This window comes from Nematocida displodere, assembly GCF_001642395.1.
Source record: "Nematocida displodere strain JUm2807 chromosome Unknown 11, whole genome shotgun sequence".
NCBI lineage: Eukaryota > Fungi > Microsporidia > Nematocida > Nematocida displodere.
The window spans coordinates 39624-60442 of NW_027138144.1; the positions used below are offsets into that span (position 1 = coordinate 39624).

Genomic DNA, 20819 nt, shown 5'->3' on the forward strand with positions numbered 1-20819 from the left:
AGCAGCCCCCCACCTGTTCCAACCGTACCCCTCCCTACCTTACACCGTACCTCTCTTACGCCGCACAACCCCCTACCTGTTCCAAACATGGACCAGGGTGGTTGAGTCAAAGACAAAGAGGTACCCCAGAGAAGAGCTGTCGTGGGCGAGGAGCGGCTTTAGAAAGTGGGCATTGTTTGGAACGGTGTACGAGCACGTTCCTGGAACCTGGACGGCTGTGTGGGCCGGAAAGGCCGCAGTAAGGTCCTGGTTGAGGGAGCAGAAGCACCCTGCGCTTTTCACGGCGTGGGAGGCACCAAGGGACCTAAGCGTTGATGCCGCCTCTAAAAGAAGTCCCTGGTCAAGGTTGTTGGCCCGGCACCAGGGGAGCGAGGCACTGTGCCGGATACTCTCCAGCAGGACGTGGACGTAGATGGAAAAGTCAGCACTGGTTGATGCTTCGCAGGACGAGGTGCAGGGCTCAGGGAGCGTTTTAAGCCCCAGGGCCTCGGCTAAAAATTTGCCAGAGATCAGTTCTTTAAGGTTCTGGCAGTTAATTGGTTTTTTAAGGTACGAGTCCTCAGAGAGGTGTGTCAGACACTCCCTGTACGCAGAAATAAGAGAGACGGAAAGGAGTGCTAGGAGGTGCGAGGCCGTTCTACTGGTCCATAGAAAATGCCCAAGATCGGTGCCAACGCCGCACCTAAACAGATAACGGCCTTTGTGGCTAAGGCCCGAAAAGCACCGAAAAGCCCCAATGCCCCGAAGATACGCCGCCGCCTCCTGGACCCGTCTGTGCGGGATCTGGGAGAGATACTTGGGGCTTTCTAGTGAGTAGGCTTTTTCCATAAGCACCAAACTATCTATTCGGGTCCTGGCAACTGAAGACTCTGGATACTTCCTAAAGCCCAGGAACTCTTCTTTGGTGTAGTTCCTGAAACAGGTCCCGCTTTGGGTGCGCCCGGCCCGGCCCTGTCTCTGCACAGCCTCGGCCTGGGAAATGCGCTCCATGGTAAGCTTTTCTGCCCCGTACTCTTGATACGATCTTTTAACATAACCGCTATCAATAACGTATTTCAGGTTCGGGAAGGTGATTGAAGACTCGGCAATGTTGGTCGCTAGAATAATGCGCGGCACCTCCCAATCCCCGCGAACGGTCCCAAACTCTTTCATGTCTCGCTGCGCCGACGTCCCATGCAGCACCACCAGCCTATCTTTTTCTTTCACCCGCCTTTGCACAAGAGTAATCTCTTTTTTCCCCGGAAGAAAGATAAGAATGTCTCCATCGCCGCGCAAAAAGTACTTGGAGGCCTGGACACAAATACTCTCCACCTCGCTGTCCTCCATCCCAGGCCCCCCCGCCCCTGGAGACAGCTCATCGAATAAAACGTAGCCGTTAGAGTCTTCAAGGTACTCGGTGTGAATCGTGTGCTTAAGAGAGGGTAGCTTTACCCGAACGGGAAGGTGCCTCTGGAAGTACCGGTGCAGGTCCTCTACGTTGCTGGTGCTGCTGATGAGCACCAGGCGAAGCCTGGGATGCCTCGGGAGGAGCTGGTACTTGGCTAGAGCCAAAAGCAGCTCAGTGTTTGCCGTTTGCTCGTGCACCTCGTCAATGACCAAGTAGCGCAGAGACGCGGCCAAGCTGTCTAAAAGCCTCAGAGCAGTGCCTTCGGTGGTAATTAGGATCTGGGTGTGCTGGCTCTTGGCCTGCCGGTTTTTGAACTGGAAGCCTATGCTTAGCCCCGGGGCCTCTCCTCGCTCACAGGCCATTTGCTGGGCCAGTCTCTGGGCAGCTGCTTTTTTCGGGACAGTCATTAGCGTTAGCTCAGTAATAAGCCTTCCAATCATCAAAGACTTGCCACTTCCAGTGCTTCCCGTGACAAGAACGACTCTGGAGCTGTCTTGGGCCTTTTCACCGAGCGCGTCAGTAATTAGACTTTTGCCTTCATGCATGCTAGTTTTTGTTTCGGATGAATTTAGTAAGAGCGGTGGGAGAGCGCATCAAGAGGAGCGTTCTTGGAACGGGGTCGTCAGAAAAAGAGTGGCGGATTCTTATTATAAGCCAGGAAACAGCCAAGCTTTTGCACCACGCCCTGCCAATGAGCGAGGTGCTTTCATGCAACATTGCTGCCATTGAAAGAATTGAGGAGGAAAGAGCAAGCACCCTTGAGTTTGGAGCGATATACTTCGTCCACATTGATGCAGCTGTCCTCAAAAGACTCCAGAAAGACGCTTCAAAAGAAACCTACCAGAAGATGTACGTGGTGATAATGAACGAGCCCACGGACAAGCAGACGGCTGCCTTGGAGGACCTGGCAGCCAAAGCAGAGAAAAAGAGGAAAAAAGGCAAAGAGGTTGATTTTGTCTTTAAAACGGTTATTTTTGATTTTTTACCCGTTTGCATCGATGTTTTCCAGATCAACACGAGCTTTTCTTTCTACTCGCAGAAGGAGGAGTATGTTCTTGATGTTTCAGAGAAGCTTGAAGGCCTGGCCAGCTGTTTGCAGCTGTCTGCAACGCCGATTCCCGTTGGCAGACAGGCCAAGGTTCTTACCGAAAAGCTAGGCAGAGAGGGGCCGAGTAAGCTGGTTGTTATTGAGCGGGGAAGCGACATAAGCACCCCACTCCTTCACTTCTTCACCTTTGAAAGCCTTCTCTGGGACATTGGCCTGGGCGGCCCAGGGTACGTCATTGAAGAGGAAAGAGCCATGCAAAAGACCAGAAAGATCCACAAACACCCCAAAAGCACCTCGAAGCACTCGAAAAGCTCGAAACACCTGAAAAGCTCGAAAAACTCGAAAAGCTCGAAAAACCTGAACAATCTGAAAAACGCTGCTAAAGGTGCTGGGGAGAGTATTGGAAAAAGCATAGATGAAACGGTAGACAAGACCTTAGGCACTAACCCGGACAAGGACAGCAGTGAGAGCGAGGACGAAGGCACGGGCACGGAGACGGAGAGTAGTGGGGATGAAAGTAGTTCTGGCAGTGACGCACAAGACAAGCGCATTGACATGAACGAAGACTCCAAGGTCTGGGAAAGCATCAGAAATACCCAACTGATTGAAACGCACCGCCGGCTGTCCTCTATGATTCAAGAAGCTACCAAATCATCAGAAAAAGACGAAAAAGGAAATATCAAAAGATTAGCTAAAGCAGTGCAAGATCTTCCATCGCAAACACGGGCCCTGAAAGAGATAAAGATTCTTATGGGTCTCTTGGAGCAGTGCATTGGGTACTTCAACAACAACAACTTGAAAAGCGTTGCTATGCTAGAGCAGGGGCTGGCTACGGGGAAAACAGCCGAGGGCAGAAGTTTTAAGCACGGGGCCCTAAAGGAACTGTCCCAGGTTCTTGAGGCAGCCAAGCTCACTCGAGAGGAGAAGTACCGGCTATACCTTCTTTTTATTGCAAACATTGGATCACTACCCAAAGAGGAAATATGCACACTCATTGAGGATGGCCACGTATCAAAAGCACTGATTGAACAAGCAGAAACCGTTAAAAAGCTTCTTTTCGGACGCGAAATAAAGCCACACACCAAAGGAAAGATACCGATTGCCAGGTACGTCCCACTGGTTCACGATATCCTTCACGCAATTATTTCCAAAAACGCTGAGCTCTGCTCCTCTCTAAAAATCATTCTTCCCAGCGAGAGGAAAGGTCTTTCAGGCACTTCCCTGCGCAAGAGAGAGTTTGTGTTCAAAGCCCCAGTTAACGAAAACACACCTGAAAAAAACGTTCTCATTCTTTTCTTCATTGGTGGCGTTACTATTGCCGAAATAACTGAAGTCAGAGAGGCAGCCAAAAACGCAGGCATAGCCATCATTGTTGGATCTACCCACATCTGCTCCCCCAATGACTTTCTTGGTATGCTTAAAGACCTCTAAGGCCCGGTTTGTCGAAACCCCAAACCCGGAAAACCCAAACCCGGAAAACCCGAAAACCCGAAAACCCGAAAACCCTAGGACCAGTCATCAATGTACAAAGGCATTTGCGGATGTGCCTGAGCAAAGTGTTCACTCAATGACTTTTGGACTTCTCGCTTGCCACAAATAAACACACTTTGAAGTGTTTCCAGAAGAAAAGCAACCCTTTCCTCATTAATTTTTAGAAAGGTATTGATGTGAATGGAAAGGTTAGTTCGGGAGTAGACAATGTAAATGGCTGTTCGTTCATCTAAAACGTACTCTCTGGCTCCACGGTACACACACTCACTCCCAGGCCCTGAAACCATGCCTAGACCATGAAGAATACTTTCCTCCTCCGCTCTGCACCCATAGAAGAGAACAAGCCTGTTTTGACTGCGGTGGCGCAAGAAAGAGACAAATGGGGCCACACCCGTTCCCGTGGCAATAAGCAGAGAGTCACTCGCCCGCATTTGCATGAGCTTGTTTGGCTTTAGAACTACCCCATAGACTAGGGCAGTGCTGGGCTGGGTGGTGGGCTGGGTGGTGGTGCTCGGGCATTGGGGGGCAGGCTGTGCAGTGCTGGGCTGTGGATTGCCGGACTGAACGACCCAGGCCTGCTGTTTATCAGTGACTTGGGAGATAAAGGTGGAAAAGTGCCCTTTTCGCTCACTTTCACCGTTATTTTTGGTGATAAGCCCACAGATAAACTCAATGTCCTGGCTTGGGCTTTGGATCAAGGAAAACGCACGGGGCTTGATTTCCGTGGATAGTTCAAGAAGGTCTTCTAGCTTTAGCGATACCTGAAACTCCTCAATGATATCTGCAAGAGTGTTCCAGTTTTTGTTAAGGGAGAAGTAATCCCTGCTCCCCTCCCGCGATGAAAGGTACTCAAGAGCGTCCCTCCTCCCCTCCCCCGCACACAGAGAGAGCCGATAGAGACAGTACTTAGAGGGGAGCGAGGTTATGTCAAGAAAGTGCTCAATGTAGTCTCCCAGCCTTCCCTGGAAGCTAAACACACACCTGCCCGTTTTTATATGCACCCGCTCAAACTGGAGATACGCCCCAGAAAGACAGCCTAGCTGTCTAAGGATTCTTTCAGACGCCTTCTTCTCGTTTGAGACCCGAAGAAGCACCGAGTCTCCCGGAGTGTATGCCATTTGCACCCCCTCAATCCTGACCCTCCAAACGCTTTTCTCACCCCCCACCAAACACTCCCTCCTAATTAAACAGCCGCTCCCTGTGGTTGTGCCGTGTACCGTGTAGGTGGTGGGTGGTACCGTGTCTGCTGTGGTGGGTGGTACCGTGTCTGTGGTGGGTGGTACTAAGGTTGTCTTTACCTGGAAGATTTGCTTGAAGGAGGAAGGCTGTCGGGTGGCAGTGTATTGGGTTGTTTCAACAGGCCAGTGCATTGTAAAATATTTGGCTGTGTAAGAAATAGTAATTTTATTTTCTGTGTTAGATGTTTCAGTTCTACAGAGAGAGTAACATTGGAAAGGCTTTTCAGGATACGATTGAAGAGAAGATAAACTCACAAATCATCACGCCACAACAAGGGAATGCTTTGTTAGAAAAGTTTGACAATGCCATCCACCAGGTGTTCAACCGTAGTGTCCACAGTAAAATGAGCTTCAAAGCTTCAATTATTAGCTATAAGAACTTTGCAGACGTATGGACCTTTGTTGTTAAGAACTTTGTCATGACAATCAACGACGAGTTAGTTAGAGCAGACAAAGTAAAGATAGTTGCCTGTGATGCAAACATTAACACTGAGCGAAGTACTCGGGGAAAGAACTCAGATAAGAAAAAGGCTTTTTAGCACCCAACCACAGCACACCTCTCGGTACAGCACACAGCACACCTCTCGGTACAGCACACAGCACACCTCTCGGTACAGCACCCAACCCTAGCACCCCCCTCTTTTGTTAAAATAAAGATTAGATATTTTTTCTACAATTCTTAGCTTTCCTTCAGGTGTAGGTGCTGTATGCTTCATGTCCATGATTTTTGAAATAAAACCACCAAGTTCTTCTTTGGTAAAGGCACAGGTAGGGTCTGTGGCCTGTGGTGTTTGTGGGGTACTGTGAGGTGTTTGTAGGGTACTGTGAGGTGTTTGTGGGGTACTGTGAGGTGTACAAAGACCTTTGGCCAGAAGGTCATCTATTCTAACGCGATTCTGTGGGTCTCTTTGGAGGCAGCTGTGTATCTCTGCGAGTACTTCTGGGTAGTCTTGGTCGTCTGTTTCTTCGGGGGGGCACTCTACGGTATACTCTGGGTCAAGAAGTTTTTGCATTCTCTGGACAAGACTCTTAAAACGGACAAAAGGCGCTTCTCCAAAATACATCTCGTAAAGAATGCAGCCAAGCGACCAAATGTCGCTACTTCTTCCCATTTTTGTTTTTCCTTCAATGATGGCCTCGGGTGGCATGTAGTTAATCGTTCCAATCTGTTTTTCTCTAAGAATGTTGGTGGTATCGTTCCTGATTTCCTTGGAAATGCCAAAATCAATCAGCTTGAGTCTTCCAGCGACAAAAAGGAAATTTGCTGGCTTCAGGTCTCGATGGACAATGCGGTGGTCGTGGATGCACTTGACGGCCCTTACCATCTGCTCCCAGAGGTTCCGGAGCATATACGTCTCCCGGCTTTTCCTGTACCCCTCGGGAACGCGCGTTCTTTCTATTTCCAGGAACCGTGAGAGGTCTATGTCCCCGTACTCCATCAGAATGGCAATCCGGTCCTTGTTCACGTAGCTGTCTTTTAGCGTTACAATCTCGTGCCTGTGTCTTAGCTTTTTCAGGTGCTCTATTTCGTTGACATAGATACGATGCACTTCGTCGCTCTCGCTGCCAGTTGGAAGCTTGATCTTTTTGAGGGCAAAGACTTCGTTTTTATCTGAGAGAACTTGGTAGACCTTCCCACTTCCTCCCTTGCCTATGGTTCTTAGAATTCTTAGCTTGCGCCCGTTAAGAGTGATTTTTTTGTGTGCCGATGCCTGAAGATTGGTATCTTGGACAGAAACATTGTCTGGCTGCTTTTGGCTAGGCGTTATCTTGATTGGTGCATCAAAGATACTTCCAGTGATACACCCCGGGTCTAAGATGTGATTTGACCGGTTTTCTTCGCCGCTTCTAATGATTCCCGTATACCCCAGGTGGGTGTCTGTGGTAGGTGTGGGGTGTGTGGTAGGTGTGGTGTAGGTGGTGGGGTGTGTGGTAGGTGTGGTGTAGGTGGTGGGAATGTGGATGGTGCTTTTGGGGGTGTTCGGGTAAAGAAGGCGTGTATCGGTGTAGTCTCGGGTTCTGAGAGACTTTTCATCGATCCACTGCAGAATTGCCTCTTTTTCTTCGCAGTCCTTGTACTTGAGCATGTCCCTGGCCGTTTCAAGGACCTTGGCTCGTTTGCTTTGCGTCGGGGGAAGACGACTTTCGTAATCTAGCCACCCACTCCAAAAGTTTTTAAGCTTCCAGTACCTGCTTTTGAGCATCTTGTACACCTCTCTTATCTCCGTTTCAGTGTACCCGTTACTTTCCAGAAGATTGATGTACTCTTGCCAGAGAAGAAGTGTCTTCTCACTTACTTCAAGGTTCTTCTGGGTGGCTTCATAGTACATTGACAGCTGTCTTGTGAGACTTGCACTGTTGCTCTTCTGCTCTTCAATGTAATCAAGGATGTCTTCTATGCGGAAGAGCCTTTCCATTGAAGTAAATAAAAAACTAAATCGTACACTACGCTGCAATATATTGGGGCAGAGGGGGGTACGGTGGTACAGTGGTACGGTGGTACGGGGCAGTGCGTGATTTATTGGGCCTTGGGGTGTTGGGCCTTGGGGTGTTGGGTCCTGGTCTTTCTAGTGGTGGCTAGGTGCGTGGCTAGGTGCTGGGCGTTGGTAAGGAGGTTGATCCCATACGCTGGCAGAGTGTCAATGATTTTGGTCACCCTTCCTTTGGTTTGCGTTGTGCTTAGAGAAAAGACGTTAAGCGCAATTTGGTGCATGGCCAGAAGCTGGGCTGTTTTATCGGTGCAGTCGTATGAAAGGACTGAGGCTGTAAGTGCTTGGACCTCTGCAAAAGCTGCCCCTCTAATTTGGGCAACGATTTCGTCGTAGGTAAGAACGAGCGCCCACTTCTTCTTGCCCAGGTACTCGCTTAGATCGGCTGTGCCCTTTTTGGCGAGCTTGGTGCGCTCAAGAGCTGCCAGGGCCTCTGCCTTCTGCTCCTCGCTTTCGGTGGCAATGATGCAGGGAACCGTTAGGTCCTGGTCAACAGCAATGCTGAAACCGGGAGCTTTGAGGTGCTGTTCACCTGCAAAGATTATTTCGTGGTTGCGTCCAAAGGAAAGCGTTGACCGCGCCAGCCCTGAGTCTTCCCTCACTGGAAGAATCCTCAGTTTGAGCTTTTCCAGGTCGGCTACTTTTTCTATCTTGTAGATGTTGCTGAGGAAGATAAAAGACTGTTTGGACCGACGCATCTCTGAAAGAAGCCGTTTTTTGTCCTCTGTTTTTCTTATGTTCATAAAGATAAGCCACTGGTCAGGGGTGGTCTCGGTCAGGGTCTCGGTCTCGGTCTGGTAGTCCTGGTAGCTTAGAATGGTAACGTCTGGGGCGGCGGTGGCAGCCTCTAGCCCGAAGGCCTGGTCTATTTCTCTCTGTAGCCTCTGGATGTACCCTTCTCCCGGCCTGTCTACGATAATAAGAGTCCTTTGGGCGAGTATGCGTCTGAGTGTTGATGCATCAACGGTGAGAGCGTTTGTTATGACAGCGTCTCCACTCTCGAGGGCGGGAACGTCTCGTGTCCGTGATCGCTGGCCCATAAAAAAAATACCATTCGCTTGTTTATGCAAAGGTTTGTTTATGCAGATGCAGCTATTTGAGGAGGAAGGACGAGAAAAAGCAACAAAGAAGCCGTCCAAGGCCAAGCTACTCTCCATTCCCGTTGATAAAACCTACCTCCAGGAGATTGTTCTTGAGTACTTCTCAGAGCAGGGGTACTACCACGCATACACGGCCCTGGAAAAAGAAAGCGAGCTCCCCACGCTTCCCCTGCCTCTTCTTAAGGAGCGGGAAGAAATACGAAAGCTAATGGACGCAGGGCGCGTTGTTCAGGCGATTGAGAAGGTCTCTTCCGTCTCGCCGTTCATTTTTTCAGACTTCCCAGGGCTTCTCTTTGCCATGGTTGAACAGGACATTTTAGAAGACGCCTACATCAAGAACGTGCTAAGCCTTGAGACGTTGCGGCGCATTGAGATAGAGCTTTCGCCGATCGCAGAAAAACACCCCACCCTACTTGCTAGCCTCGAAGAAACAGTTAAGCTGGCTGTATTCAAAAGCATTGACCCTGAAAGGGTCCAGCAGAGGAGGAGAGAGGTGTTTGAGCAAATCAACCAGCAAATCCTGCTTCTTTTGGACTTTGAGGTAAAAAACACCCTCAGAGGCTTTGTCTCCAAGGTAGATGGGCTGCCCTCCTCCCCGGCGTACGCATCCATCTGCAAGGAGTGTCCCCTCTTTGAAAAGCTTATGAAAAAAGTTACTAGATAGGTTTTATTCTCGTCAATGACATTTAAAGGTGCCGAGCATCAAACTCAATGCGACCACTGTCTGGGTCGTAGCTAATAAAGTCAACGCCTGGGGCGGTCTTCATCCGTGTCACCAGCCTAGATTGCTCTGACTTCTGGGCAGTAGGCGATCTAAAAACAGGTCCTTCCAAGGCGCCCTCGTCGGTGGACTTGCTCCGGTGCGGGGCCTGGGTTAGAACGACGCGGCACGGGTTGTTAAGACCCACGCCCACTTCTATCCCATAGGCTGGGTTTAGCTTTATGTACCCATCGCCCACTATGATTTGCTCCGATAGATTGTCAAAATCTATCTCCCCAGGGTTGATGTCTACCTTGTAGGTTATCGTTCCTACGTTCTTTATCCCGACGATAAGGTTTGGGACTTTTCTGTCTTTCATCTTGGTCAGGTGTTCGATTGGTGGTACGGTGTAGTACTCGTAAACCATTGCCCTGTGCTTTAGCGGCTTGTCTTGGGCGGTTGGGAGGGAGGTAAGGCTCTTCAGGTGCTCTGAAAGCACCGACTTGAAAGCCGCGCTGCTCTTAAACTTGATCTTCTGCTTTGGCCCTTTTTCAAAGAGCAGTTTTGGGACTTCCAGCTTTTTCCGCTTCTCATAGTCCTCGCACTCCTTGAAGTCGAGGGCTGAGATCAGGTAAGGGTCTTTGTTTTTGCTAGCTGTGCTTCCCCCAAAGGAAAGACTCTCTGGCTTGCTAAGCGAGAAGGATGGCGTAGATGCGCTCCCCAAAGCTCCCACCCCCGCTCCAAAGCCTGACCCCAAGCCCAAGCCCAAGCCCAAACCTGGCCCCGCTCCAAAGGTGCTTGGTTTTGGGGCGGTGGCTGAAAGGCCTGGGGCAGAGAGGGCGGTGGTGGGCTGGGTTGGGGCAGCTGAGGGTGCTCCAAGGAAAGATGTGCCTGCAGGTGCCCCAAAAAGACCTTTGCTCTCCTGCGCGGGCTCAGCTGGCTTTTGCGGCATTGAAAAGGACGGCGTGCTGGAAAAGAGGCCTCGGGCTTGGTCGCTCTGGGCGCCTCCAAAGAGTGAGGGGGTGCCCGGGGAAGGGTCAAGGGAGGACATCCCGAACGCTCCAGGCGGCTTTGGGGCACTGCTCATCCCCAGACCCATTGCGGCCTGAGGCATGCCCATTCCGCCCACACCCGAAGACTGCCCCACACCCGAAGACTGCCCCAAGCCCAAGCCTGAGCCCAGGCCACCAAACCCTGGACTGGCCATTCCCCCAGAACCCAGACCCCCGGACTGCATCCCGAATGCTGATGCTGGGGCGTTTCCGCCAAAACCAAGCTGTGTGTTCGGTGTTGGCGACTGCATTCCCATCCCCGAGCCTGGTTGAGCCTGGCCTTGACTGAGAGGACTCATGCCCCCAAAGGAGGACATTCCACCCGAAGTGCCCATTCCCAGGGTACTCATGGGAGTGTTCATGGGAGTGCCCATGGACGAGGGGAGCCTACCCAACATGCTTTGCTGCTGAAGAGCTGTCTGTCCCATTGGTGAGGCGCTTTGAAAGAGAGAAGACTGTTGTGGCTGTGCCTGGTACCCACCAAAGGGCGTGGCTGGCCTGGTAGGTGGTTGTGAAAGGAACGCTGATTTAGCTGGCTGTCCCTGGCTGCCAAAGAAGTTTTGCTGTGGAGGGAACGTTTGTGTTCCGTACCGGTTTTGCCCAAAAGCCGAAAAAGAAGGACTCTGGCTTTGCTCGCCCGGCCTGTACATGCTCTGGTCGCCCATTCCCACGGCGCTGCCAAAAGACGGCTGGCGAAGGTAGCTGGAAGACCCGTAGGACGGCTGCTGTCCATAAGACATCCCTGTGCTAATCGTTCCTTTTCTTCCGTTGTGGTAGTCGGCGGCCCTTAGCTCTTCAAGCGAAAAGTTTTTATAGACAGGCATTGCGGTGATACTGACTATTTCTGTGTTGATTCCTGCATCTTCTCTGTTAATAGTCTTTTTGTAGGCTTCTACGGCACTGTCTGGGGTAGCTGGTGAAACCTTGATCGGTGCATTCTGGTTCATGGACCCTCCAAAGCTTGAGTGTTGTGGCTGGTGTGGGCTGTACATTGAGTTAGTTCCGTATGAGCTGTGGTACATTGGCTGTTCCTGCTTTTGCATTGGCGACTGACCAAAGACTCCAGACGAGAACACATTAGGCTTCTGTCCTCCGTTCATTGAAAAAATAAAAAAATATGCATTTGTCTTTATGTAAGTGATTGCGGTACCACACAGGTGCACAAACGCCAGGTTAGTTTGAATCCAACGCTGTATAAACTAGGCCTTCATAGTGTTATTTGGTGTGGTGGTCTGGGCGGTGGTCTGGGCGGTGGTCTGGGCGGTGGTCTCAGCAAGGGTAGGTTGTTGGGTGACCTCATCAAGGGTGGTTAGTTTGGTAGGCTGGGGTTGGGCGGTGGTCTGGGCGGTGGTCTCAGCAAGGGTAGGCTGGGTAGTTATGTTGTTAAGAATCGTGTCTGGGAGAGTAATGTTGAGGAAAGATGAATTGGTGCCTGAGTGGTAGAAGTACTTTCCAGTGGTGTTTGTTGCGTTTTTGGTGGTAAGACAGTGACTGTCTGGGCTGTCCGTTAGGTTAGTTCCTAGATTGTCAAAACAGGTAGGGGTGCTGTTGGTGGTGGTAATGTTGGTGAAAAGCCGGGGAAGGAGCGCCCAGGCACAGGTAGCACCTAGAAAAACGATTCCAAGTATCCCTGAACCAATGGCCACTATTTTGATAAGCTTGCCCCGAGAAGACTGCACGGGCTCCACAACCAAGGAACATTCGGGCTCTTCTGCTGTGTCTAGGCTTTGCAGTGGAACCATATTGTACCCCTGGTTAGACCCTTCCCGGCCTTCTCGGGCGATTGCATACCCACCATTTAGGCTTGGGTTAGAACACAGGTGTAAGTGGACGTAGTAGATAACTACTAAGAGTGTCAGTGGAACCCATCGAACTAGGGCGCGTGTGTTTTTGGGCTGTGTTTTTTTCAGGGTTATCTGTCTGAACATCTGTACCTTTAAAAAAACCAGAACATTTATAGATAAGAAATGAATCAGGTGATAGGTTTGGATCAGAATGGGTGTCGTGGTCGTGGTTGGTTGCGGTGGGTTGTCGTGTGTTGCAGTGGGTTGTCGTGTGCTGTAGCGTACCGAGACTGACCTACCCGAACACTAACCCAGTGGCCATGGCAATAACCACCATAAGAGCCAAAAGCACCACATAGAAGACTATAATGGTGTAGAGTCTTTCAGCTACATAAGCGCTTGTGTTGCTGAGAAAGGCCTGGGCTTGGTCCAGAAGCAGAGTTGAAAGTGTTCGGGGTGGTTTCGGGGTGGTGGGGGATGGCTCAGCTCGCATGTGTTTTTTGATAGCTGCTGGTGAGAAGTCGAAACGTGTTTGGGTTCGATTGACAAAAGATGATCGGGAGCTGAATGGGGTGCGTGGTGTATGCGGGGTGTATGGGGTATGCGGGGTGCATGGAACCTCAGGACTCTGAACATCTGTGGCACCTAACCCGATACACCAGGCCAGAAGAATAACTGAAGGGATGTGCATGGTTGAGTCTTTGGGCTAGTTGCTGGTTTTATACCTTTGGGGCCTAGATGTGGCCATGGATGTGGCAGGATGACGTTGACGGGCGTGAGTGTTCGGGTGACAGTCGTATGCTACCTAGTCCATACCCCCATATACAGAACTATCCCTGACAAGACAAGAAACGCGGCACCAACCACCACGGTGGGCAGACTAAGGTCTGAAGGTTGATGCGTGGACACATCAGGCATGTCCATGTTAAAGGTGCTAGCTTTGGGTGGTCTGGATGGGTGGAAAGGAAATTGCTCATTGTGTTCGGGGTAGTCGCTGTCTTTGCTGGGAGGCGTCAGTGTGTGGGCTGGTGAGGGGGGTGCTTTACGTAACAGGTCCTGGGATGGGTCTGGGGTTAGTGGCTGGACCCGAATGGCTCGATTGTGCCCCTGCCCAGGGGTTAGGTTGGTTCGGGGTGGGCCATACACTATCTCCCCATCCAGTGATCTGTGGACATCTGCTACAACTGTTATGGTCACAGAACAGTCTTCATCCTCACTACTCGAACACTTCCCCAGCACTCCTAGACACATAACCGTAGCTATAAACGCCGCTTTATTCACCCTAGATAGCTCTGCCATTAAAACCAGATTTTTACCTCTTATATGTGTTCGGATTCTTGATGTGTCCCAAGCACTAACACTAACCAGGGCCTAATCAGGGCCTAACCAGGGCCTTTGGGTCTTTCGAGAACCCGAACACAGCTCATGTGTGGGGAGAGTGGGTTAGACTGATGATTTTGGAGAACTTGAACCCCCTAAACCCAGGGGTGATGGCATAGCTATGAAGTCTGGTGTATACTACCACTAGAACCGCTACGATGCCAATCATGAATAAAAAGAGGAACAGGAGTGAAAAAAACACGCGGGCAGACCTGCTCTCGAATACGTCCACAAAAGACTCGCCTGCTGCTCTTATAGGCTGCCCGGTGGAGAGTTTGGAGCTGGGGGATGGCAGAGGGGCAGACGTTTCTGGAGGGAGTTGGATTATGGTTGGAGCATTTGTAAGACACTTTCTCCGCGTTTGAGGATCTTCTAAAAGCGGCTCTTCGTCAAAATTAGAGGTAGTTGGTGTTCGGGTTAGTTTCGGGATGTCGATCACGGGGTAAATCTTCGGGATTAGTGTTCGGGGGTCAAGAATTCGGGTGGTGTACTGCCAGTGTTGTTTGTTCGGGCGGGGAGGGATGTAGATTGGCGGTTGCAAAGGGTGTGTGAAAGATTGTGTCATTGGTGTGATGGCAGTGTGCTAAAGATTTATTTATGCTAAAAAGTGGTGCCCGGCGATCTATCTGTCAAAGATATGTGATGCGTATCTGTCAAAAATGGGTGTTTGTGACATGACTCAAAAAGACCCGAACACTAAGACCCGAAATGACCCCAAAGACCCCAACACTAAGACCCCAAAGATGGATTTATTAAGATGAGATGCTTTGGAATGAAGCAAAGATGTACTTTCTAAATGGTGTAAAGACTGGGAATACTGTGTTAATGGCCAAGACCAAAGATAAAAGACCAAAAGCTCCACTGCCCGATTTTCTGGAGAGGTTGACAAGCTTTTTGAAGAACCTGATAAGTTTTTCGAACATGCTTGGCCTATCATCTCCCAATCTCTCGCCAAATATTGGTCCTCCACGGACAGTTGTTAAGGCATTGATAAGGAAGTACCTTGCTTGGTCGAGATAAAACACTAGCATAAGGATCCGTTCCAGCAATGACAACTGTGGTATTAGTGTCCCACCGAATGCGTATAACAACAGGGAGAGTAAGCTCCCTATACAAACTAACAGAACATAAAAGTCTCTTAAAGATACTGGATAAGCCCAACGTGCAATTGTTTCGGTAGGGGTGTTCGGGTTTTGATTGATGCTCTCTTGTCTAGTAGCTATCAAAAAACATTTTGTGAAGAAACCGTTAAAGAAAATTGTTCTGAATGCAATGAATGCGCCGATTAGACAGTGGCACCAAGGTAGCTTGAAACCCAAAATGCTTGTGCTCGGGTTGTATCGTACGAGAGAGTTGGTAAATGGTTGTAGGTGGATTGCAGCCACTATCAAGAGAAGAATAAGATTGTTTAACTGGCTTTTCCATGAAGAACCTAACCGTCCCAACGATTTGGGTACAACTATAGGATGAATGTGCATCAGGTAGAGTCTTTGAACCGGTTTTGTCAAACTATCAACTGTGTTGCCCATTCGTTCTAGGAAGCTTGGGGTAGTTCGGGGTACTCTTATTGCTCTTTCCCGGTGTATTTGAGGTAGGTCCAGAGTATTATGTCCGATTGCAGGGATGGCTGCGGCTGCGGGTGCAGGGATGGCTGCAGGGGTGTTTAGGACTGCGGGTGTAGGGATGGCTGCAGGGGTGGGTGCAGGGGTGATTATGACTGCGGGTGTAGGGATGGCTGCAGATGGAGGGGTGGCTTGTGCTCGGGCTCGTCTTGCCTGGTTCAGTTGCTGTAGGAGTAGAGATGAATACCTGGGCCTGTTCGGGTACTGAGAGATGGTTTGGTTGGTAGTGGGTGGGGCGATCTGTTCTGCTGCGGTGTAGCATATAGAAAGAAGTTTTATAAAGCGGTCAAAATCTTGGGCTCGCTTAAGGAAATCAGCAGACTTGGCTGCCTGTCTACGTACCACCTCTTGGCTTATTAGGGCACGGATGCAGCCGTAGTAGTTCGGGGAGGTGTTGTAGCGTTCTATGCTAGCGAGTGTTTCTTCTTTCCATTTAGTGATGGCGGTTTCAACGTCGATAAGTTGAGAAAGGGTTTGTGCTGCTTCAGTTGCATCTTTGTACTGCGCCAAGGTGTCGCTAGTTTCTGCCTCGCTGGTGTTCTGGACGTATGCGCTCAGGCTTTCAACTAGCCCGAAAACTTCTGCGTCAAATTCTGTTAGGACTTGGTTCATTCCATTGATTTGGTGCAAGGGGGTCTGTTCCTCCTCTTCTGTGAAGATTTTCTTGATTTGTTTGCTAGCTTTACTGTGGTGGCGTTCGAGACTTGTGACTAGTTGGAAGGATGGGTCATTTGGTTCAATTCTTGTGTCATTGTGAACGGTTCTGGCCCGAGCTACTTCTTGCTCTGTATCCTCTATTAGTTTAAGAGCACTTTTTTTGAGGTCTGTTATACCTGTTGGCGGATTTTGATTGAACTCCATACCGTATAAAAAATTTTAAATTTTAAAGTTATGTTGTGTCGAGACAGAAAAAAGTTTTATTCTGCTCTTGATTAGATTAGAGGCAGCTTCCCCAAACCCGAACACTAAACCCGAACACTAAACCCGAACGGACACCCGGTTGACATCTGGGGAAATGAGATAGATACCGAGCACAACCAGTAAGATAATGGCCATGTGGAGAACCTCAATATTGTCCAGGTAGAAAGAGAAACAGCGGTGCTTGCAAGTTTTAGGAGAAGCTTGGGCTATGCTTGCCTCCCTTGCATTTTTCTCTGCTATGTAAATAGAGAGAGGGGTTTGGGTGGTGCTAGTTCGGGTTGGGCGAGTCTTTGCTTCGTGGAGTAGACATCTTTGTCTGGAAGTGCCTGGAGAGTAGCAGGTGCATGTGTTGGCAACGGACGAAGCCAGTGGGCTGCAGTCCAAGCTGTCTAGCTCAACAACAACATAGTTGTCCATGCTTTTGTAGTTTTGAGATACGCAAAAATAGATAATTATGTGTTCGGGCTTTCGGGTGTGGGTTTGACAGGTTTTCGTGGATGGCCCAGCACGACAAACTCCAACAGGTAAGGTTAGTTCGTTGAGCTAAGGGTAAGAAAAGGAGAAAATTTATTTCTTACTCATGGTCAACCTGAAAACATCAACTAAGGCAGCTCTTACCATACTGGGCAGCATCTACTTGGCAGCGTGCTCGCTCAATGAGCAGGATAATCTTCAAAACGCCAACCCAAATGCTACCCTGGCCATAGACAAACCCGAGCAGGTAAACACTAAGGCTGCGGAAAACCCAACACTCAATCCGTCCTCCGATGCCACCATTAAACTTTTCGAACAGTGCGGTGAAAGTCTGGCTGTTTCTGGTGCACGCCCAAATGCTACGGTGGCCAGGGTCCAAAAGAAGCGTCTAAACATACGGGTGGAGAAGCTATATCTAGAAGATATCCCTGAAAAGATCATGCCAGGAGTTGTGTTTGGGTGCATAACTGTAACTGGAGCTAGCTTAAAAACAGAACCTTCGGTGCAAAGGCCAGAAGAAGCATTTCTCAAGCTTGCAAGGATTCTTCGGGCGTTTGATGGGGTGATAATAGAGGTGCTTCTTATTCAAAACTTCAACCTTGCAGAACTCGACCACCCAACGAACCCGGAACTAACCCAACCACGAAAACCATCTCTAAGGGGCTTGGACTTGTTCATGGTGAAGAAACTATCACCGTTCGTTTTTGAGTGGGTCTGTGGGGCTATTAACCTGGCAAAAAGCAGCGATGGGCTATGTGTGGGTGTGTTCGAGTGCTCGGTCACATCTGTCAAATGCCTAGATAATCTAGGGATACAAATCATGGAAGGCTTCTATCTCGAAGACTTGCCCAACCTGGCATCGATTGATTGCCAGCTGGTCCTAAAAAAGCTCTTTAGCCACAGGTTGACACTTAAAAACCTCTCCAAAGACTTGGTAGTGTCTGCAGCCATAGCCAAGTCAATCACCGGAAAAGAGTGGATGGAGGTCTGGATGGACATGTCTATCTGGAACAAAATTTGCCTCTCAGAGTTGAAAGGCATTGCAGTAAAGGGTTTCCTTTGTCTGAACGTTACCGACTTGGCAGAGTTGCAGAAAAACCTTAGCTTAGAATGGGAGATAGTGCCTAGCCAAATACACGCAGTCTATCTAGAAGACTACACCCCCACAACACATCTAACCAAAGCTTTCGTTGACTCGGTAGTAGAGTGGGCGGACAACAATACGGATGGCATGGAGACACTTAGAATTTACGGGTTCAATAAGCCACTCGAGCCAGGGCTAGTCAAGGCACTAAAAAGCCACCCAATCAACAAAACAAAACTACTCAGCTTAAAGACCTTTGTGATAAATGGCGTCTCCAGGCCCATTAAGACATACGAGCAAGACAGTGATTGGCAGTGGACGATTGTTGGCTAAGCTTGCTCAACCACACCACATGGCAGTTGGATGTCTAAAGTATTATATAAGATTGTGTGTTGGTGTCCCTGGTCATGGTCATGGTCATGGTCCTGGTCATGGTCCTGGTCGGTCCTGGTCATATAGGTCGCACTGTTTAGCAATAGCTATTGGATCGCGGTTTAGGCGACATTGGCTGGGATACTATTCTAACAAACCCTTTGTTGGTAGTTGGGTGTCTAGGATATTGCATAAGAATCTTTATTATTTCGGTCAGATATGTATAGTAAATATTTGAGCAATGATTGAATATTGAATATTGATTCCGAACTAACCACTGACATTTTGTTGGAATAATATCCAAGGTAACATCAATTGATCTAAACCGAAATTGATATTTAATAATTGCTAAATATTTTACTATAAATATCTGAACGAATTAATAAATATTCTTATGCAATATCCTAAACACCCAACTACCAATACATTTCCTTGGATGTTATTCCAACACCCTTACCAAAAAATAAAAAGATACACCTTTATCTTTGTTGGCAGCAGTTGACAGTGGCAGTGGGTTCTAACCCGAATACCCACCTACACCCGAACAACACACCATAGCCTGCTACAGACAACCAACAATTGCATGTGCAGAGTTCCATGTTTCCCCTATGAAGCTTTATGGCCGCTCTAGCCGGATCTGTCTAAATATCATTTCTTCATGTTCTACAAACTTGTAGAAGTCTTCGGGTGTGATGGTTTTTTTAGCTACACCAGTGAACTCCCACACTTTCTTTCGGAATCCATAGGGCATACTGCTAAAAATGGGTACGAACTCTCTCTCAAAAGATGTTCCTGCCATGGCCAGATTAAACCGCAGGTGGGTGGTTTGGTCTCTTAGAGATTCGCGTAGGTTCCAATTGTGTCTGTGTTTTGATGTGATAATCTGGACCGGACCGGGGTGGTGCGCATCTGGGTATAACTCTTCAAGTATCCCAACTATCTCTGTGAATGATAAATCTTTGTTCGGAAAATGGGTTTTTAGGTAGATTTCTTTGGCTGCTGTGCCTCGTAGGGCTGCTTCCAGGCGTATTGCCTTCTGTTCCTCTGAAAGGGGCGGGCAAGATATGGCAAACTGCTTATTCATTGCTCGTAGCCAGGGGCCAAGCGGCTCGCTAGGTTTCCCAGAAAATGTCGGATCTTGCCCTGGTGACGCCCTGTTGCTACTTGGGTGTCCACACCGTTGCATAAAGACCGTCCCATCCAGATACTTATAGATAGAGCGCGCATCAAGTGATTAGATCAGGTTTTGGTGTTTTTGCTTTGGATGGCATATCAGTTGCTAAGGTTTGGGTGTGGAGCTGAGGGGTTGCCGGGGTGGGCGGCCGTAAAGGAGGGGGTTGTGGGGGTGAGGACCTGTAGGGGTGTGCCGTCCCAACCCGAAGACAAAGACAAAAATTTTATTTGTTCCCATGGGAAACCTAAGAACAGTCTTCGGGGTGGCAGTTGCCGTGCTTGGCCATGTAGGATTTGGGCTAGGAACAAGTCTAGGATCAAGTTCAGGAACAAGTCTAAAACCAAAAGTGGCACAAACTGCCCAACAGGCGGTAGGAGTGCTGCCGCAGTCCGAACACACAGCACCAACTATTGGGTTTTTCGAAGGCGCAAATGTAGCCCTGAAAACGTTTGGGAGTGGCTCAGCTGTCCAGCTTATGGAGAGCCAGCCCGCGGGCATCGTTCTGATTTTGGGAAAGATAGACCCTGAAAGCATCCCTGAAAAGGTCGAGCCCGGACTTAGCTTTTCAAACCTCTCCATCCACGGATTCAGGTCCAAGAGGTACAGGGTGGAGGTGGACGACGTAATTGCCCGAGTTATCAGCGCGTTTTCTTGTACGTACGTAAAGGAGCTGGCCCTGGAAAACTTTGGCCTGAGAGAGCTGCAAAACATACCTGGACAACAGATTGCGCTGGCAAAAACCCAATCCCTGAAACTGAGCAACATCTCCAACCTTTATTTTGACTGGTTCTGCGCGGTTCTGCGGATGAACTCGGGCCAGGTGGAGCCAATAACACTATCCGTGCACGATTGCACCGTGGAGTACCTTGCCCCCCTTGACAACCTGGGAATTGGCGAGCTTTCGGGTATTCGTCTTTCATATTTGCCAAACTTGCATACGATTGATCTCAAACTGCCACTCAAAAGCGCGCCCAAAATGATATTGGAGCTTCACAACCTCAACAAATGGTGCAAAATAGACAAGAAACTCGTCAAATTCATTGCAAGCATGCACTGGGACTCGGTGTGGATTGAAATGTCTCATTGGAACATGATTTACAAGCTCACAAAAAACAACCTTGAAGTAAAGTCTTTTCTCCACTTCTACGTTACAGAGTGGGAAGACATGAGTCTCTGTGGACAATACAAAGAGCACCTGATCCTCAAGACCCCTGAAATAGTGTTCCAGGACAGCACCAGCCATCTGTTCCTGGAGAAACAATTCCTTGACAATGCCATCCAGTGGGTGTACTTCAGCAACATTGAAACAACAAAAGTTCGGATCTACCACTGCGACAAAGCTCCCACGCCCGAACTGATTGACTACCTGCAAAAGATCTCGATTGATTCTGAGAGAGCGACTAGCTTAAAAAGTTTTAAGGTGCTTTCCCAAGAGCTATCTTTTTTTAAGCTGTCAGATATTACCCGAAACTCAAGGACTATCTGTGCCATTAGCTAAAGGCC

The 20819-nt window shown here is 49.2% G+C and overlaps 17 protein-coding genes across 17 annotated transcripts; 5 read left to right on the forward strand and 12 right to left on the reverse strand.

Moving 5' to 3' along the window:
- Positions 1-72: 72 nt before the first annotated feature.
- On the reverse strand, positions 73-1932 carry NEDG_02007 (ATP-dependent helicase HrpA; the record flags this gene model as incomplete). The annotated part of the gene is made up of 1 exon (XM_067689425.1): positions 73-1932. The coding sequence occupies one exon, from the start codon at positions 1930-1932 to the stop codon at positions 73-75; it is 1860 nt and encodes a 619-aa protein (XP_067544722.1).
- A 17-nt stretch (positions 1933-1949) lies between these two features.
- On the forward strand, positions 1950-3866 carry NEDG_02008 (syntaxin-binding protein 1; the record flags this gene model as incomplete). Its single annotated transcript, XM_067689426.1, has 1 exon — positions 1950-3866. One exon carries the CDS (start codon positions 1950-1952, stop codon positions 3864-3866), a length of 1917 nt encoding a protein of 638 aa, XP_067544723.1.
- A 74-nt stretch (positions 3867-3940) lies between these two features.
- On the reverse strand, positions 3941-5296 carry NEDG_02009 (uncharacterized protein; the record flags this gene model as incomplete). The annotated part of the gene is made up of 1 exon (XM_067689427.1): positions 3941-5296. One exon carries the CDS (start codon positions 5294-5296, stop codon positions 3941-3943), a length of 1356 nt encoding a protein of 451 aa, XP_067544724.1.
- A 50-nt stretch (positions 5297-5346) lies between these two features.
- On the forward strand, positions 5347-5703 carry NEDG_02010 (transcription initiation factor TFIIA small subunit; the record flags this gene model as incomplete). Its single annotated transcript, XM_067689428.1, has 1 exon — positions 5347-5703. The coding sequence occupies one exon, from the start codon at positions 5347-5349 to the stop codon at positions 5701-5703; it is 357 nt and encodes a 118-aa protein (XP_067544725.1).
- Positions 5704-5790: 87 nt separating this feature from the next.
- On the reverse strand, positions 5791-7581 carry NEDG_02011 (serine/threonine-protein kinase TTK/MPS1; the record flags this gene model as incomplete). Its single annotated transcript, XM_067689429.1, has 1 exon — positions 5791-7581. The coding sequence occupies one exon, from the start codon at positions 7579-7581 to the stop codon at positions 5791-5793; it is 1791 nt and encodes a 596-aa protein (XP_067544726.1).
- Positions 7582-7682: 101 nt separating this feature from the next.
- NEDG_02012 (uncharacterized protein) lies at positions 7683-8693 on the reverse strand (the record flags this gene model as incomplete). The annotated part of the gene is made up of 1 exon (XM_067689430.1): positions 7683-8693. The coding sequence occupies one exon, from the start codon at positions 8691-8693 to the stop codon at positions 7683-7685; it is 1011 nt and encodes a 336-aa protein (XP_067544727.1).
- Positions 8694-8733: 40 nt separating this feature from the next.
- Positions 8734-9417, forward strand: NEDG_02013 (uncharacterized protein; the record flags this gene model as incomplete). The annotated part of the gene is made up of 1 exon (XM_067689431.1): positions 8734-9417. The coding sequence occupies one exon, from the start codon at positions 8734-8736 to the stop codon at positions 9415-9417; it is 684 nt and encodes a 227-aa protein (XP_067544728.1).
- Positions 9418-9439: 22 nt separating this feature from the next.
- Positions 9440-11605, reverse strand: NEDG_02014 (uncharacterized protein; the record flags this gene model as incomplete). The annotated part of the gene is made up of 1 exon (XM_067689432.1): positions 9440-11605. The coding sequence occupies one exon, from the start codon at positions 11603-11605 to the stop codon at positions 9440-9442; it is 2166 nt and encodes a 721-aa protein (XP_067544729.1).
- Positions 11606-11704: 99 nt separating this feature from the next.
- On the reverse strand, positions 11705-12433 carry NEDG_02015 (uncharacterized protein; the record flags this gene model as incomplete). The annotated part of the gene is made up of 1 exon (XM_067689433.1): positions 11705-12433. The coding sequence occupies one exon, from the start codon at positions 12431-12433 to the stop codon at positions 11705-11707; it is 729 nt and encodes a 242-aa protein (XP_067544730.1).
- Positions 12434-12584: 151 nt separating this feature from the next.
- Positions 12585-12980, reverse strand: NEDG_02016 (uncharacterized protein; the record flags this gene model as incomplete). Its single annotated transcript, XM_067689434.1, has 1 exon — positions 12585-12980. One exon carries the CDS (start codon positions 12978-12980, stop codon positions 12585-12587), a length of 396 nt encoding a protein of 131 aa, XP_067544731.1.
- A 110-nt stretch (positions 12981-13090) lies between these two features.
- NEDG_02017 (uncharacterized protein) lies at positions 13091-13588 on the reverse strand (the record flags this gene model as incomplete). The annotated part of the gene is made up of 1 exon (XM_067689435.1): positions 13091-13588. One exon carries the CDS (start codon positions 13586-13588, stop codon positions 13091-13093), a length of 498 nt encoding a protein of 165 aa, XP_067544732.1.
- A 124-nt stretch (positions 13589-13712) lies between these two features.
- Positions 13713-14234, reverse strand: NEDG_02018 (uncharacterized protein; the record flags this gene model as incomplete). The annotated part of the gene is made up of 1 exon (XM_067689436.1): positions 13713-14234. The coding sequence occupies one exon, from the start codon at positions 14232-14234 to the stop codon at positions 13713-13715; it is 522 nt and encodes a 173-aa protein (XP_067544733.1).
- A 187-nt stretch (positions 14235-14421) lies between these two features.
- On the reverse strand, positions 14422-16152 carry NEDG_02019 (uncharacterized protein; the record flags this gene model as incomplete). Its single annotated transcript, XM_067689437.1, has 1 exon — positions 14422-16152. One exon carries the CDS (start codon positions 16150-16152, stop codon positions 14422-14424), a length of 1731 nt encoding a protein of 576 aa, XP_067544734.1.
- A 117-nt stretch (positions 16153-16269) lies between these two features.
- NEDG_02020 (uncharacterized protein) lies at positions 16270-16629 on the reverse strand (the record flags this gene model as incomplete). The annotated part of the gene is made up of 1 exon (XM_067689438.1): positions 16270-16629. One exon carries the CDS (start codon positions 16627-16629, stop codon positions 16270-16272), a length of 360 nt encoding a protein of 119 aa, XP_067544735.1.
- A 163-nt stretch (positions 16630-16792) lies between these two features.
- NEDG_02021 (uncharacterized protein) lies at positions 16793-18103 on the forward strand (the record flags this gene model as incomplete). The annotated part of the gene is made up of 1 exon (XM_067689439.1): positions 16793-18103. The coding sequence occupies one exon, from the start codon at positions 16793-16795 to the stop codon at positions 18101-18103; it is 1311 nt and encodes a 436-aa protein (XP_067544736.1).
- A 655-nt stretch (positions 18104-18758) lies between these two features.
- On the reverse strand, positions 18759-19328 carry NEDG_02022 (uncharacterized protein; the record flags this gene model as incomplete). Its single annotated transcript, XM_067689440.1, has 1 exon — positions 18759-19328. The coding sequence occupies one exon, from the start codon at positions 19326-19328 to the stop codon at positions 18759-18761; it is 570 nt and encodes a 189-aa protein (XP_067544737.1).
- Positions 19329-19551: 223 nt separating this feature from the next.
- NEDG_02023 (uncharacterized protein) lies at positions 19552-20814 on the forward strand (the record flags this gene model as incomplete). The annotated part of the gene is made up of 1 exon (XM_067689441.1): positions 19552-20814. The coding sequence occupies one exon, from the start codon at positions 19552-19554 to the stop codon at positions 20812-20814; it is 1263 nt and encodes a 420-aa protein (XP_067544738.1).
- Positions 20815-20819: the final 5 nt, after the last annotated feature.